General features: G+C 44.9%; 1 protein-coding gene across 4 annotated transcripts in view; it reads right to left on the reverse strand.

Moving 5' to 3' along the window:
* LOC126517725 (FGFR1 oncogene partner 2 homolog) overlaps positions 1-16,930 on the reverse strand; it is a 29,489-nt gene that overhangs the window by 6,940 nt on the left and 5,619 nt on the right. For 3 of the 4 annotated variants that reach the window (XM_050167519.2, XM_050167517.1, XM_050167518.2), the window contains exon 3: positions 4,148-4,353. In XM_050167519.2, the coding sequence (XP_050023476.1) occupies positions 4,148-4,353 (206 nt within the window). Of the gene's footprint in view, positions 1-4,147; positions 4,354-13,207; positions 13,515-14,827; positions 15,180-16,930 lie in introns of those variants that run through there. The other variant, XM_050167520.3, reaches the window with a different exon arrangement.

A 16,930-nucleotide genomic window follows, 5' to 3' on the forward strand; every position in this document is an offset into this window, starting at 1 on the left:
GCTGCCACATTGTGTAGCACGGGTGCGCGAGAGCACATGTGCACACGCTCATTTCCTTTACGCCAAGGACGCTGGTATTTCATTAACCCCTTCAGAAATGCTTCCCTTCAAATAGATTCCAAAATGCATGTTGGACTTGCAAAATTTTTTGGTAATCATTGGTCATTCCGGCACCATCAGTAAGAACAATGCGGATGAAGTTGCCCATTCTGCCCGTGATAATGCCCGATGTGTGTTCATCCCACTCTCGAAGAAAACAGACACTGAAAATGAGCTAAACAAGTCAATTCACGAGCTTACAGTGGACTTCAGATGGCTTCAGATAACACAATGGACTTCAGATGGCATCGCGAACTCATATACAGTGCCTTGTAGTTTGCCTACAGCTCTGCCTTTCTCTGAGCAATCAACATGAGAAATCAACACTCCTGGCACCATATGTGTTTTGGCATATTGTTTACAAACAGCTACACATTTTGCATTCATAGCCCAGGTTCAGACATTTGCAGTTGTGTTGAGTCCATCAAATGTCTATGACTAGCCCCAGCCTCGCAGACACACTCTTCTGCGCAAACTAGGCGTAGCAACTGCCTGCCGTCAGAGTGCGGAGTTCTAGGTTCCTGGCCTCGACAGGTGCTTACGAGACAGGCTTTAACAGCGCAGCTCCATTTTTACAAAAGATGGCATGCTTATGTGACAGACTGCCACTGTGTGCCAGAGTAACTCCCCTATTTCCTTCTTCAGATTTTCAATCACATGTCCCATTTCTCCAGGCAGGTTGGCAAACCACATTCATTCTCTCATTATTCTCACCACATTAATTTCTTTCTCTCCTCTTTCACAGCCAGTAACCAATTACTAATATGCTGCCAGTAACCAGCCATCTTTCGCAGTAACTTTTCAGTAACTGTAACAACTAACTCTTTATTCCAATAACTTGCAACTAACAATTACATTTTTTACAGAGCAACAGTGAGAAATGCACTACTATATGTAGAGAGTTGCCTGCATAGGCAAAAGCATCGCAGAGCCAAGAGACAGTGATGCCAAAACTAGAGACCAGATGTTTAGGCTGTTTAGGCTCTAATAAATGCTGTTTGAGGCACATATAACAGACACTAAAGCTGTCATTTAAGGCATATATTGGAACTAAACACTGCCCTCCAGTCATGTATAGGCTCAACTATTAAGAGCTTCCACCATGCCATCTGAAGACAAACAATTACTTTCTAAGCAGTACAGCTTACCAAACCCTGCTTCGTGAAATACACTTTATTTTCTCAATAAAACAGAGTGAGGAAAGTTGATCAGGTTACGAGATTTATCTGAAATGCAGTGTGATGTTACACCACAGGAAAAGTTGCGAGAGCAGTGACAAACGAGCGCCATTCCAAGATTTTCGGGTTTCACGTTATGCCTTTTGTCACTAAGTATTGATTTGTGTGCAAAGCAGGAGCGCTTAACATTCACTGAAGTTAGTGGCACATATTTCTACTTCAAAAAGTCTAATAATCCAATGCCCTCTGGAATTGGAGAATGTTTGCCAGTTCAGAACCTTTGACAGCTTTTTCGGCACAGAAAATCCGGGATTTTTGTTTGAGGTAGACTGAAGTTTCAAACTAACTCCATCGGCAACAGATTCGTTGGGAATGGTGGTGAACCGTTCTTGAAAATCCAAAACAAGCCTCACGTTCCAAATCTGAGTAGATGATTTCATGTGCATTCAAGTTTTGAAATGATATCAGTTAAAATGTGAAGTGAGTGCACAAGTACACGAAGTCACCTTCCAGCGCATCGTTTCGAGCCTTTCTCGCAGAAATAGTTTTTTCTGGTGCAAAGCTGTTAGTATGCAGCCTTTACACAAGCAAAGTGTTGGTCGCAATGACCTGCTGCCTTCGGCCAAAATCCTCAGTGGATTGGAACATTAAAAACAAAATAGTGCTAGGAAAAAAATACAGAAAAGGGCATGTTTAGGCTCTGAAAATCCAATATAGGCCCCAACACAGAAACAGGCCCTTATAGGCACAATAAAGGCACCACCAAAATGTTTCCAGACCCATAGTTTGTGCTTGTGTATTAATAGGCACAATAAAGATGTAATGAAAAAAGTAGGCATTTTCCCAAAAAATTCCGGTCCCAGTCATCATAATGCAGCACACCAAAGACAGTGTCTCAATTGGCTGGCTAAAGTAATCGAAGCTTTCAGTCAGAGAGAGCTTTAACGAGGCCCCAATAATGCCATCTATGGGCACTAGTTTATTATTAATTTACTAAGTTTAACATACTGAAGCAACTCAAGGGCTGTAAGAAGCAATGTAGTAGAGGACTCCAGATTAACTCCAACTGCTTGGAATTCATTCCAAAGCACGATATGGGAGCATGCTACACAAGGTTGTTTAAGGCAGCTCGTCTAGTGGTGCAGCAGATAGATGGACGTACAGACGTGTGGAGAGCTAAAAGAACCCTTAAGATCTATGACTAGAGGGTATAAGTTGAGCTGATTAGATGGCACACGCAGGAACACTGACACGTACACAGGCCTTGTGCTATGCTTTGTATGTTTCATGCTTGCTTGTTACTGTCTACGTGTACATCTTCTGAGCAGCGCAACTTATACAATCAAATCATGCCACCCAAACTAGCCGCCATCAAAGCACTTCTAAGCAGTTAAAGGGACCCTAAAACGATTTTGATGATTTTCTACAAACGTACTGAGTCGTTAGAGTAGGTCCTTCTGCTCATTAATTGACACATCTAAGTGCTCCGCGTAAAGCGTGTAATTTATTATGAGGTTTTAAAAATGCACATCGCTGCCGATCACAGCACACTGCTCGGCGGAATTTTAAGCCGCCCCTACCCATATGACGGAAATCACCCATATGACGTCAGTGGAGCGAGCTATCCGATTGGCTGACCAGGGCGCGTGATCCATAATTTTTCCAACTTTATGGTAAACAAATGATGTTTGTAATAGTTGGAATGTTAATTAATTAGTTTTTATAAAAAGAAAGTAACATAAAGAGGATGCACAAGAACAATGTTTCAGTACGCTTAAGCACTTCCGGCACACAGCAAGTGTCGTCTGCTTGTGTTACAACGTGCACCGTCTTTGACAAGAGCTCCGCCGTCAGTGTTAGTCTGTCTTTTCACGAGCCCTATGATTCGATTTTGTTGCGTTATGGACTGCAAACATAGCGACTGGCAATATGTCAAGCTGCGACATCGTGTCCCTCTGCAAGCCAGTAGACGAGCGGACTGGCTATCCGATGGGTGCCAGGATTTGTGCGATTGCGGCCATCACTTTACACCAGAAGATTACTAACGCAATAGCGTTTCGCGAGGGGACAGGGCCTGGCCCTGTACCCTTCCGTTTCGTTTCAGGGGATGAACAGAAGCGCAAATGTGAATGGTCTGCTCGGTGCAGCCACCTGGTGGCACATAGCTCAACCACACACAGCAGCAGTAACAAAATGTATTCTTCTTTGCTGCTGGTGTAAATTTTTCGCAGGAGTGTAATCATTAACACATTGTTTTTGTAAATGTTTAAAATGTTTTACACTTGTTTAGAGCAATCTTAGTTCTTTCTTTGGCTGGTTAAGCTCTGCGCCAACGGGTGGCTGGACTATGGAGACCGATCAGGCAGCTCACGTACGTCTACACTAAAGTTCCTTCATGAGCTTGAGTTTATGCCTTCACGTTCTGCTAGTGCGTGATTACCGGAATACCAGACACATTCGGCGCTACGACAGAATGCTCGCAACGCATGCTGCTTCGATAGCTCTCGCTTGGGGTTGACGGCCAAGCCGCTAGCGGAGACGTTTCGCGTGGGCGGGCTCCAAAACAACCGGAAGTGCACGATGTGACGTCCCATTGTGACGCAGAACCAGTAAAGGTGGAGCTTAGCCCCGATCGCTCGGCAAACAAGTTGAGGAGGAAAAGCATGGCTATGGAGGAGGGTAACTTCGCTTGTAGCTCCATTAATACATAACGCTTCACTTAAATTGTGGTGCGAATGTTCTGCTTAAGCTGTACCCTACGCGTCTACAAAATTTGTCCGAACCGTTTCAGGGGCCCTTTAACAGCCACCGTGGTAAACTGGATAAACCAGCCATATCACTGCTGCTGAAACAACATGAGCTTCACACACCATTGACGAGGAGAGGACGCTGGTTTCACCGAACAGGCTCCGAGTAGGCGGGCCAGACAGTGGTGTCGCCTGCTGTGGCCGAGGCGTCCCATCGGTGTGTAGGCTTGAGGTAGCGAGCCGGTCTGAGGCGGGGCTCCGTGCATCAGTCTGTGGGCCCGTCAGGAAGCTGGGCAGGTAGTGGGCAGTGGTGCCTCCCGGTGTGCCCACTGCACAAATGCAACCATACATGGGCACATTGCTTCGAAAATGTGTTTACCCCACAAAGAGAAGAAGAATTATGGGGTTTTACGTGACAAAACCACTTTCTCATTATGAGGCACACCGTAGTGGAGGACTCCGGAAATTTCGACCACCTGGGGTTCTTTAACATGCACCTAAGTCTATGCACACGGGTGTTTTCGCATTTCACCCCCATCGAAATGCGGCCGCCGTGGCCTTCCCCACAAAGAGCTCAAGCGTCTTTTCCTTATGAAGAAAAATTATAACAACTTGCTCACTTTTATTTCTGGCCGTGAAGAGAGCACTCACAAAAAAAAATCACTGAAATATGTGAGTAAATAATCAATTAGTATGGTAATTATTTAATTAGTAATTGGCTTTCAGAACTACCCACAACTGCAAACAATCTGAAAAAGTAAAAATTAATTCTCTTCTGGAGTTTTGCATGCCAAAAGCACAATCTGATTATGAGGCATGCCGTAGTGGGGGACTCTGTATTTTGACCATCTGGGATTCTTTAACCCATGCCAAAATCTAAGTGCATGAGTGGCTTTGTACTTTTTCCCCATCAGAGTCAGACTCAGAGTTGCAACTCCGAAGTTCAAATGATTCCGAAATCATTCCACATATTTAAGCACCCCAAATGGAATGGAATGGAATGGAATCAGAGTCCGAGATTACAAACTGATGTTGAAATTGAATGGGCACATAGACGTGGAGCGCTGAATGTCGATTTTAAGTGGGACTAGAAAACTGCAAAACCAACAAATTTGCCATTTATGTTAAACTATACTTCGCGAATATATTGTATTTCTTCTATAAGCTATTCAGTGTCTAACACTAGGTGATTACCTCTGGCATTGTAACTATAAACAACATAGTATTCTGCACATTGTACACTTGTGAAGACCCGGCAACCTTTCTGCATTACAAGGTTGAAGTTCGTGTAAAGACAGCAACTCCTAGTCGTGAAGAATGATTCGTTTTAGCAAGAGCACGCCTAACCTGCGACACAAGGATGGAGGTCAAGAACAGTGTCGCTTATAGTTGCAGCTGACGCAAGTCCACGATGATCATGCAAGGGCCGCATGCATAGATGGCGCTGTTGTCGCAACGCGCATGACACAAAAGAAGCTAAATTTAGTCCCTCACTCAGCATTCATAGGCATAGCTCGGCAGTACATTTGTCGATTCGAGCAGGAGTGGTCGCGTTTAAGAAAGCCAACTCGGTCATGCTGTAGGCACACCCAATCTAACTCAAACCTGTGTTCATCGGGAGTTATAAGGCCTGCAAATGTGCAATTTCTTTTACTGAAATTTGACGTTTGCTCTGCTATGACGTCCCTGCATTTGTCACGAAAGGTACAAAACTGTCGTGGAGAAACACAAGCAGCAAGAAAGATGGATGCCAGTTCACACCCACCACCTTTGGCCAAGGCGGGCCCACCATAAATAGGGAGCGGGTACGATGCAAGATCGGACCGTACGAGCCCCAGTAGCTATACCATAAGTTAAGCATGTAAGGCTTGTAACACACAAATAAATGCCATTTGTGTATTTGGTTACATCATTTATGTAGCCTAATTCCCACGCACCCTCCACAGTACGCACAAGACGTTTCATGTACCCGCCACTACAGTTGCGTCCCCAATACAGCCTACCCAATGTATTTAAACAAGTTTTCAAGAAGCCTAAAAAGTGAGCCTTTGCTCTGTCACTTTGCATTTTTTTTTTTATGTAAAGGCTACGAAGGGGCTTTGAAAGAGGAGACCACATGACATGCTGTCACCACAAATGGGCATGTTTTGGAGAGTCTTTGATTGCAAGAACTTATACATTTTGCAATCACGTCACATATTCGTTACTTCTAACCCAAGCCACTAGCATATGTTCATTCATGCTATTTTACAATTTATAAGCAACACAATCGAGCTGATGTGAAAATATTTTATACCTTTCTTTACTTAGTCATACTACATGTGTAATTGTACTGAGTACTCATACTGGATATTTGTTTGTGAAAGAATGTCTACTATATTGACCAGGCATGTGCTCTACCGTCCGAGTGTTCACGCAATGCTTCTTTTGTGGGCTCATGAACCTTTTAACACATAAGCAGAGAAATTTTTTCAGAAATCAAAATTGAAAAAAGGCTTCGATCTTTTAAGAAACAGTAGATGTTAGAGAGGTTACAGGCAACAATGCACTCCAGAGATAACAGGCCACAAAGCATGTTTTTTGTGCAAAAAAGAAATTGTATGTAACATTATATGTAACGTCATTAAGACTACAAAAATATGTTGCTGTAGTTTTGTTTTTGTTGTTGCTGTTGTGAGGCATGCAAGCACAAGCAGTAAACAATTACAGAGCAAGTGTTTACTGGAATTGGAAGAATGGAATGGACCACCTCGGCAACTCCAGAAGTGGGAATGGTCCAACTCTCACCATTCCGAAGAGTTAAAAGGAGTGGAATTACAAAGGATCTCCACTCTCCAGAATGGGGTAGGAACGGAATGGATGGCCTTACTCCGCAACTCCGATCGGAATGCAGTCTCTGTGGACAGGGTCAAACCCACGACCTTGAGCTCTGCAGCTCAACCCGATAACCACTAAGTTACAGCAGCAGGCTGAAAACTAGCTCCAGTAAACAAACAAAAAATGCTACTATAATGGCTTTGCATTGACTTTCTCATGCTTAATTCAGAGTATGGAGGAGTCAATTCGAGTATATCAAAAATTATGCATAGGGTTAAAGACTCTTCTTTACTATAGCAGCAGCATATGAGTTACCCAACACCTAAAGTCTCCTAGCCTGGCAGATAATGCCTCTCCTACTCTTCCTCCCTCTATTAAGTACACCCCTCTCCCTCCTTCCTACCCTCTGTCACACATGTAAACAGAACAACAGGGGTGACAGCTTCCTCAACCACATCTCTGGCATGCGCAGCAGCAGTTTGCATCACAAGTAATGTATTGTATCACTGAATGATGAAAGCTTGAAGTGATCACTTGCAAAGTTTATTTTGCAAAGTTTTATTTTCTGAAGAATTTAGTACCTGCACACAACAGAAGGACTGCCGCTGAACACAAGTGCCGAATCGCTGTGTTTTCTAATGAACATCTCACCACAGCTAAGTGGGCACAACATGGTGCCAGCTTCACTGTACATGTGTGCATGTATTTACATATATATTAACATAACAGAGGCATTTGAGCACAGATAATCTAATCTTAACGTATGGCTACATACACTAATATCATGGCCACAAAATAACCCACAGCCTGCTGCTCCACCTAATGCTTTGTTGATGTCAAAAAAAAAAAAGCATTGCTTCTATTTTCATCGAGACTCTACAGCTGGTCTATAGTGGGCACTACATAAGAAAGCTACAGATTAATTGGGCCACCAGGGTCCCTTCAGTGTGAGCTTCAAATGTGTATTCATACAGCGGCACAACATGCTTGTGTGCCTATGGGACTACATGGAAAGCACCGGAAACGTGGGAGATAGAAATTCAAGACAAGCAAAATGAGGAACAGGGTGAAAGCAGGAGCCGAGGTTTCGACACATGGACTTGCTTTTTCAATGCCTGCATGTCGAAACGTCGGCTCCTGCTTTCACCTTGTTCTCGTTTTGCCCATCGTATGGGACTACATGAAACACGTTGGCATGAGCACATCTTGGGTGAAAGTACTTGTCAACTAGCACATGCGTGCACACAATATGCAAACCAGACACAATGAATGCTATTTAGAGAGCTCACTCTATTGTTTCACTGTCAGCTGCCCTTTCCCCTCTTCCTTAAAATTAAGAGAAGCACTCTCTCAAGTGGACTCATCCTTTCTCTCTCTCTAAATCAATCTAAATAAATTTTTGTCTGAAATTCCCGGGCGCAATGTCAATGAGTGCTCACGAGGCACACTAGAACGCAGTACTAATGGGCCATTCTGGATGAGCATTGCTACAACATGCACAATGTTCCCAGGAAGCAATAGTGCCACACACTAGTGAGCGATAGACGCCAGTGTACACTGATCAGATATCCTGGCGCTGGTGGTACACGTCCCAACCTTGAGCTAATGGCGGTGCCACTAACACAGCAGTGCTGGATAGTGCCCTACTTACATGCCCCCACCAGCCCCAAGCTGTAATTCGCTTGGGCTCTTGCAAAACAGACTTGCAGTGGTGGTGCTTCAAAACGACAGGGCCGATAGCATTTCCAACTCTCCAGCGGACGAAGCCAGCACAGGGGGGTTGTGGGGGAGGGGGCGATGACAAGTTACAACAAACGTGCAGTAATGTCGCCTGACTAATGCAGCTACCACTACATCAAGACATACATACAAGGGTTAGGGCCTACAACAGAACTAGAACCACGAGATAAACGATATCATATTTATGTTTGTAGCAATGCAACAGAACACAAAAAAAATAATGCAGAAATGAGCTGTCAGGCATTATGAAAAGAAAATATGGTCTATTTATTGTTATCCAGTACAAAAAATAAAAAAGCAAAAGTTGAGACATTTCGTCGTGCCAACTGGGTTAAATTGGGGCATGGGACATTTACTGTTAATTCAGGACTGTCCCACTAAGTTTTGGACAGTTGGCAATTCTATGTGTCAACGCTTAAATGGAAATGTCTTGCTGAAGTGCCAAGTCAACTTGTCTATAAGATCAATGTCATACATCCAAAAGCAACGTGGGACAGCCGCAAAATTACACTGCAGTGCTTACCTGGACACCGTAACATAAGTGATGCCAGGTCAGATGCTATTGCCAAGAAAGCAGTTTGTAAAATCTGTGAGATGAATCCCACTTCCTCAACAGGAGGTGAGAGTTGTGGTCTCATGCACGTAACCTGCATGTTACTATCAACAGTAAACACCACTTTTGTGCATCAACTTGAAAAGATGACTTTAGCATCCCCCAGGAAATGTACAGGCAAGCTGGTTGCATCTTTTATCTATTGAGGCTGTGTGTTTCCTACATCGGATCGCGCACATCTCCACTTGTGCCACACACATCCTATCGCAGTGGTAATCTGCACTGGGTTCAAAGGCTAGCCGACCCAAGATAGATGATGGCACCATGTGTACTGTTTTCTGGCGTGCCTAGTTCGCAAGAGGCAGCACGAAGGGCTCGCCGCTGCCGTCGCTCTTCATCCCACTAGCGTTTCGACAGCGAGTGTCCATGGTTACAAGTGGGATGTGCTCATGCTTGCCTGTGCGCATGTGACGCCGTGCTTGTTCATTTAATTGCAATCAATGCTTCGCCTTTCAGGCAGAAATGCAGCTTTTTTATTAGCAAATTTAGTATATGCAATGAAATCATCTCCACATGAAGCACACGAAGCCCTGCTCGCAGCAGGGCTAACATATTCAGCTTTCTTTCATGCTTCTCCCTCTCTTTTGAGAAAGCCTGCCAAGGAAAGCCACTAGTAAGAAGCAGCGGTTCAGTGATTAACCTTTTAGCAACCACCAATACCAAGATGTACTTGTCCTGCCAGTATGAACCGATATTGGCAACAACAAGTCCTACTCGTTCAAAGTGCACTTTTCTTTCCACTGCTCTACTGTAACGAGTCGTGCACGTCAGCTTGCTGGCTTTGGGCAGTCACGCACATCATTTTGTACATTACACTTGTCTCACTGTCACGAGCACGGAGAACATCACTGCAGATTTTTAAGTACTCTGATAAAAATTACCTGCTGATGCACTCTACTGCATCCACTGCACCTCTTCCATTCCATTTGGAACAAGAGATAGCCCACAAAAATAATTTTTTTTATGAGAACAGTATGCAAAAAAACTGGCAAAGTAAAAAAAAAAGAGGAAATTTCGCTCACTTTTCCAAGAAAGAACTTTAAAGTTTGAAGGCAGAGCAAAAATGCAGCACTTTCCTGTCATATCTGAAGTCACCCTAATACCCATTGCACCAAAAGACCACACACAGCCCTTTCATCATGTCCACCGAGACATGTATTCAGTACCTTCACTCCTGGAGCCCTAGCTTAACTTCACCAGCTCTTTCTCTATTTGGGGGGTGATGCAAGAAACTTGGTAGAAAGTCTTACAATACTTATTCGCTTTTCTTCATTTCTTTGCCCTTCATTGTTGCTTGAGGCAACATTATGCCACCGTTATTGTTGGCATCAGCCATTCAGTGCAGCAGATAGAGAGCATAGATACAAAGGAAAACCATTGCTACGAAATATAGCCTCTTGTCACATTACTCAAGCAATACATCTCCGAACGTACTGTTGAAATCTGGCATGCATGCATATGTGATTAAGGAAAACTGTATTTAGAAAAGGGGATTCAAAAAGTAACGAGAAACTGAACTGCATTAGGTTAGGTATTTCATAGAAAAATAGGAATGATCCTTCATATGCCTACATATTTCTTTCCAATGTGCCTCACACATCAATTCACGAAATCCTGCATTTTAGGAAAATGTAGATAAAAGCATGCCCATGCTTTAAGCCAGAATTGCACTGTTTCCTGAATTGCCTCTTGAACACTCCCTGACCACTTTGTTTTTACAAGACATCTTCCAGATTCGCAGCTGCCAAGGACATAATCTGATACTAGAGAGTCAGCTTGAGATGTTAACGTTAGCATATACATTTATTTCTACATGCATACTTGCATTTAGTAATCCACCTACCGCCACACACACACATATGCAATGCTTTGAGTCCTTTAGGGTGATGCTGCAGTGTCTGGAATCTAAGCTACAAACCTTCCCTTCAGTTAATACACCATGCTGCAAACATCTGCGAAAGAATCTGCATCGTCAGTCAACACTGTCAGCATCTAACCTGTGTGAAACTTCAAGAAAATAAAAGCCTCACTAACAAAGGATGTGTGCAGGACCGATATTGCATTCCCTTGCATTAGCTTTCAAGGGAGTGTGGCTGCATCAACAAATCATTGCACCAGCACACTCCACCTTTTCATCAGCAGCAGCCATGCTGTGAGGTCTGAGGAGTCATCAACTTGTCCCGCAGATTTTTAGTTCGCCCGTCACTCGCATAGCACACAGCCGAGGGGTGAAGAATTACAGTGAGAGTGGCCAATATAGATCACGATATGATATCTTGTATTTTCAGTTCTTGTAATGCGAACCTCTTCTTGGCCCCTTGCCGATCTGAAAATTTGTGCCCAGACTGCAGACAGGTCACGTGCCACCCACTCAGAGACTCTGGACAAAAGTACTGCCATATTGAATAGGTGGGCTACACACGAAGCCCAGCATCGCATGGAATGAGATGCCAACAGATTATAGACACTTAACATGTACTGTGCAAAACACTGGAAGTCTGATCGTTCAAATTACTCCACATCTCGTGTGAAGCAACAACTTTTTTTTTTCTTTTCATGTCGCTGAGCCATACCCTGGGTTGGCTGCCCCAGCCTTGGACAGTATGTCCAGCAAATAAACACGTGATCACATATGTTGACACACACAAGTCATTCACATTCATTGTGCCTTCTGCTAGAAGCATGCGAAAAGAGAGGCAAAACAGTGAACACACCCACCAGCCCCAAAGTCACGCGATTAAAGGTAACAATGCACTCTTTGCAAGGGCCACGAGTGATGGGCCATGTAGGTGAACGTAAATGTCTTGTGCCAAGAGATCAATTGATGGCAACAACCAAGAGCAACACCATAGAACACACTGTATTGGGGGACTATGTATAAACCTTGACCTCTTAGGCCTTTCATCAAATTTGGGCATTGCCAATTGACAAGCACAGCACATAGATCATGTGGTGGCCATCGTGCCTGCAAGGTGCAAAAACAGCTGAAATTTCAAACAGAAGGTCGCGCGTCCTTTCTCTCGAGGGAGTCCCGCTTCCAGCCAGAGTGTCAAGGTCACATGCACAAATGCCATATAATTTCCAATGTAGGAGAAGGCAGAGACAAAGTGTCACTTGCAGATGCTAGTCTAGGCGGGAGGAGAGCGTGTCTGCATTGGCTTGCCTCCTGGCAGCACAGCAATGCAACATTTCAATTTCTTCTATCTCCTCTAATAATGAAACAATCTGAACATTTATTCTGATGAAAAGCTCGCTTGACGATGCCCACTAATTTGTTTCTAAAGAAATTTGCAATGAGGCCTCATGAAGGGCCCTTTAATGTGCACCCACATATAGAATAAGTGCTTATGCACTTCACCCCCATCATATCGACCTCATGGCAAGACACCGAATCCACGACTATGATGCCCAGTAGCGCAACCTATGTCCTTTATATGTAGCATGTCCTTTGCCGTAGCCTGGCGAAGTTTTCTAGGTCCACAGACCATACACATGAGGCAACCTGGGAATTGCTGATGCAGAATGGCAACATAAAAAATATACCCGTTCTTTAAAACCCAAAATCTACATTCTATAAATCAAAGGTACTCTGCTCATGTAGCATCCTCTTCATCCTGTCAGAAAGAAGGACTGGAGTCGGCCATGCAGCAATGATAGGATTTCACCATCAAATTCACTTCATGACTAGCTTCAGCCATCTCTTACCTCATTTTTGCCTGCTCGAGGTTGCATCGTTCGCATCATAAGGAGCTGTACAGCTGCAGAGTAGCATTACCATCAGGCTTGCTATAAATATTGCATTTCATTTCACATTCCATAATGTTCCCCCACCCTTACTCCAAATGCATACAACACTCAGAGAGAGTGTTCAATAAGCCAGTAGTTCCAAAAATATAATAATAACATGGACAAGGTTTTCTATCTCATCATAGCCCAACAGTAAGAGGTAGCATTTCATGTGCTCGGCCCCACATCCCAAGTGGCGACTCAATTCAAAGATACGAAACAAAGAGTGCCAAGAGCAAAAAATGTCTTTTATTGAGGGCTGGCTACACTTCCTGGGTCTGTCTGCACTTCCACATCCGCAAGTCCAGCAGAGCCAGCACGCCGACCAATGTCAAGAAGCTGTCGCAACACCGCATTCTCTGTCGTCAGGCGCACGAGCGTCTCCGTCTGGCGGGCGCCAGCGAGCTCGTCAATCTCGGCGGCGCGCCGCATGACCTCGGCCATCTCGCACACCTTGTCGGCCAGGTGGTGGCACTCTTGGGCGCCTTCTCCGAGGTGCTGCTCAGCCTGGCACACAGAGCCCAGCCGTGCCACCTACACGATACCCACAAAGGCATTGGCTTTGTGCAGGGGCCAGGCAAGACATTCTGCAAGCCATTGCTGGTATCAGCGTGCCTAACCGAAACCCACGACAAATGACAAGGCATCCCTGACCACATGAACAATATTTTTTCTGCAGGTGTGCGCACACGGCCACATCCTTTACATAAAGTATTCATTGAACAATTGACTGATAGAACAGCTGATGGAGTTCCACATCCCAGAGGAAAGTGTGGCATTTAAAACATGTAGTAAATGGTCCGGGTAAACTCTGACAACCTGGTGTTCCTTACCATGCACCTAAACCTAAATACTAGAGCATTTTTGCATTCCGCCACGAAGATGGCTACTGGGCTTGGCGGTTGAACCCGCAACCTCACTCTCTGCAGAACATCATAGCCACTAAGTCACAGCAGCAGGCTGACATAATGAACGCTATTTGCTTGCATCAAAATTTGCTCGAGTTCAAGAGACAGGCCTACACAGTTTACATGTCTGACAAATTACATATGGCACAAGCTATCTTTCATCAAATGGAGCTAGCTTTCCAAGTTAAGAAGGAAGGACATGACTGCGCCGTAACCTGTCTAATCCTCGCTCTAGTCTTGCGTATCACACTGTTCTGTTCATAACGTTGAAGTAGCAAAACGACTTATAGTTGAGGACGTAAGCCATGGCGCAAGAAACATTTCAGAAGATAAACTTGTGCCAGTGCAAGCATGCGATCAAATAACACAGCGTCAACGAAGTCAAAGAAAAGCTGTACTGGAAGGAGCATGAATAAGCAGCATTTAATTTGGCCTAATACAAATCTATGTGCAAGTCAAGGCAACCATGGTAATCGGACAGCAATGATTCAGTTACTCAGCTGTCTTTTGAGCCACTAGATGGTGCCAGCATCTATGTGATGAGCTCCCCATTCGTCTGCAGTTATTATGCCCTTATCCAGCTACCGCCTCATGTTACTTGCTGTTTGATCAAAGCCCTAGTTTCATATAACTCTATAGCAAAATCTTCAGACAAAGACTGTGCTTTCGGCTCATTGGCATTAGGTTTCAAATATCCCTATCGCTGAGCCTATACGACAGAGTACTGCGCCTGTGGCACGCAAGAACAGCTGTAGCTTGTGGTCGCCATGGTAACCACAGCAACAAAGTTAATTTAATTGTTCTCTTAAAGCAAATTGGTCAACAGGGGTCGGGTGAAAGTGAGAGCTTCACTGATAGTTCGCAGCTGAAGCTACAATTTGAGCCTGAGGATCTGCAATACTTGGGGGAACCCTGCTGCCTAAGTGGCGCAATGCTTGCCTGCTCTCGGTACTTGGCCATGATCAGCTCGAGGGCCGACTGATGCTCCTTGAGGGCGGCCACAAGCTCGCGATTCTCCTGCTGCAGCTCGCGCATGTGCCGGTTCTCCTGCTGAATGGAGAGGACGAGCGCGGCGCGTGGCCGCGGCGTGGTCGCCACGCAGCTGAGCTGGGCCAGTTCCTCATGGTACTGGCGCATGGCCTCCACGCCCTGGTTCAGGGCCTGGGCCTGAACCAGCAGGCGGTCGGCGTTGCCGTCCTGCTCGCGAAGACGACCCACCAGGCGACGCGCCTCGCCCAGAATGTGCTGCACGCTCACGGTGCTGCTCATTGCTGCCAATGGACTGACGGGCCTGCGCACCACGCACAGCCAGAGCTCTCTTCAATTAACCACTACGTGTAGATCAGGGCCGGGATAATGTCAAACTATTGCAACCTGGTTTTATTCTAAACACACCTTTAGTCCTCCGCAATAGGTCAGAACGGCTTGGAAAGCCATTTTGGCCTATCACAAAGGGCTAGTGGCAGATTTGGAATAAAACCATATTGGAATAGCATTACGTTATCCCAGCCCAAAGCCACAAGTTTCTCTGAACCTCACAGGGCAACTACCTTGCACTTTAACAACGGCTTTCACAGAAGAGTTCAAAACACAAGTTATAGCACACGGTGGACTGTACTGAACGGATGCCAACAGCAAGAAGACAGAGGAACATACTTTGGGTGAATGTCATCACCTGCTTTTATGGTGCAGTTCATAAGACAGACAATGCAGAACCAAAAACACAATGTGCTGTTTGTCAGCTGGCAAGAGATAGCCAATTATCGATGCCAGCATAGGATTAAGGAGCAGAGGCTTGGCCAAAAGCTCCACTGTCAGGGCAAATTCGGAGGGGCCGATTTACCAAGACATAGTGGAAGGCAGCCCGCACTGTCAATGTTAAGCCTGAACAGCCCAAATGCCTCATCTGGCCCTGCTCAATGTCCCACAAGACATGATCACCAGCACACCTAAATGTCCTCTCAAGGCATAGGCCCTGCCTTTTGTGTACTACCTCTGGCACAACCATGGCCATGGCCAAAAGAGAAGCACTGCATCTATTTGGCCCAAGTCTTCAGCAATTCCCATCTTGAAGCTCTGCTCCCTATAAAATTCTGCAGGTTTACAAAGGTGGTGGTTGCATGATGCTCCTGTCAGGCCTGGAGCAACCTTGGAAAATAATTTGGCAAATTTGTGAGGCTAATGCAATACAAAGCAGCCCTGGTTGCATTCATTTCACTTGGCTGCGGAAAGTGGTGCAGCTGACGAAAAAAGTGTCCACTCATCCCAAAGATCAGAAGAGTTCTCTTTTGCTCTCACTCTACCTCAGTCACGTGGTACTGCGATGATGATTGTGAGACACAGCATCACTGCGGTGGCTGCAACACATCTTTCCATCCACCATCAAAAGTTTCGGGACTTTTGGGACAATGCTCTCAGGCGTTCAGTGTGGACTAGTAGGCACTGGTGACAGACAGGTAGGTCTCATTGGATGGCTGCATATAAGCATGGCTACTCTGGACATTCAAATAAGTTTAGGTAAATCCAATCACGTAAACTAACCTTGCAGCTCAGCTCATAATGCATGGTTATGGTTTGAGTTTCAATAATGTGTACTTGGTGATGCGTAATTATAATACACACAGCTGCACTGAATTTGCAGCATACAACAAAGCTTTGTTGAAATTTTAGGAGACCGCAGCAAAAAAGCGCAACAGCTAGAAACATTTATGAACCATCAAAACAAATTAAGAAAGCACTTCTACAATTAACTTACTCACCAAAGTTTGCCTTCAAGGTTCAAAAAATTGTGCGCAGACATCTGCCATTTCATTCGATTTTCCATCAGCACTACACGTTGCTCTAGCGCTTGAAGCACTGTAGTGCCATCAGCATTTCAATGAGGAGTCAGCTAACCTCAAATGTCATAAACAGGTTACAGTGAGCTTTCTTTAAAACTGAGAAGCACGTTTCACATTTGAATGGGGTCTTTGAAAACATGATCATTTTAGCACATACAAAACTACTGAAAGCGAGCATCACACAAAGATGACAATCGCGCGC

This window comes from Dermacentor andersoni, chromosome 11, assembly GCF_023375885.2.
Source record: "Dermacentor andersoni chromosome 11, qqDerAnde1_hic_scaffold, whole genome shotgun sequence".
NCBI lineage: Eukaryota > Metazoa > Arthropoda > Arachnida > Ixodida > Ixodidae > Dermacentor > Dermacentor andersoni.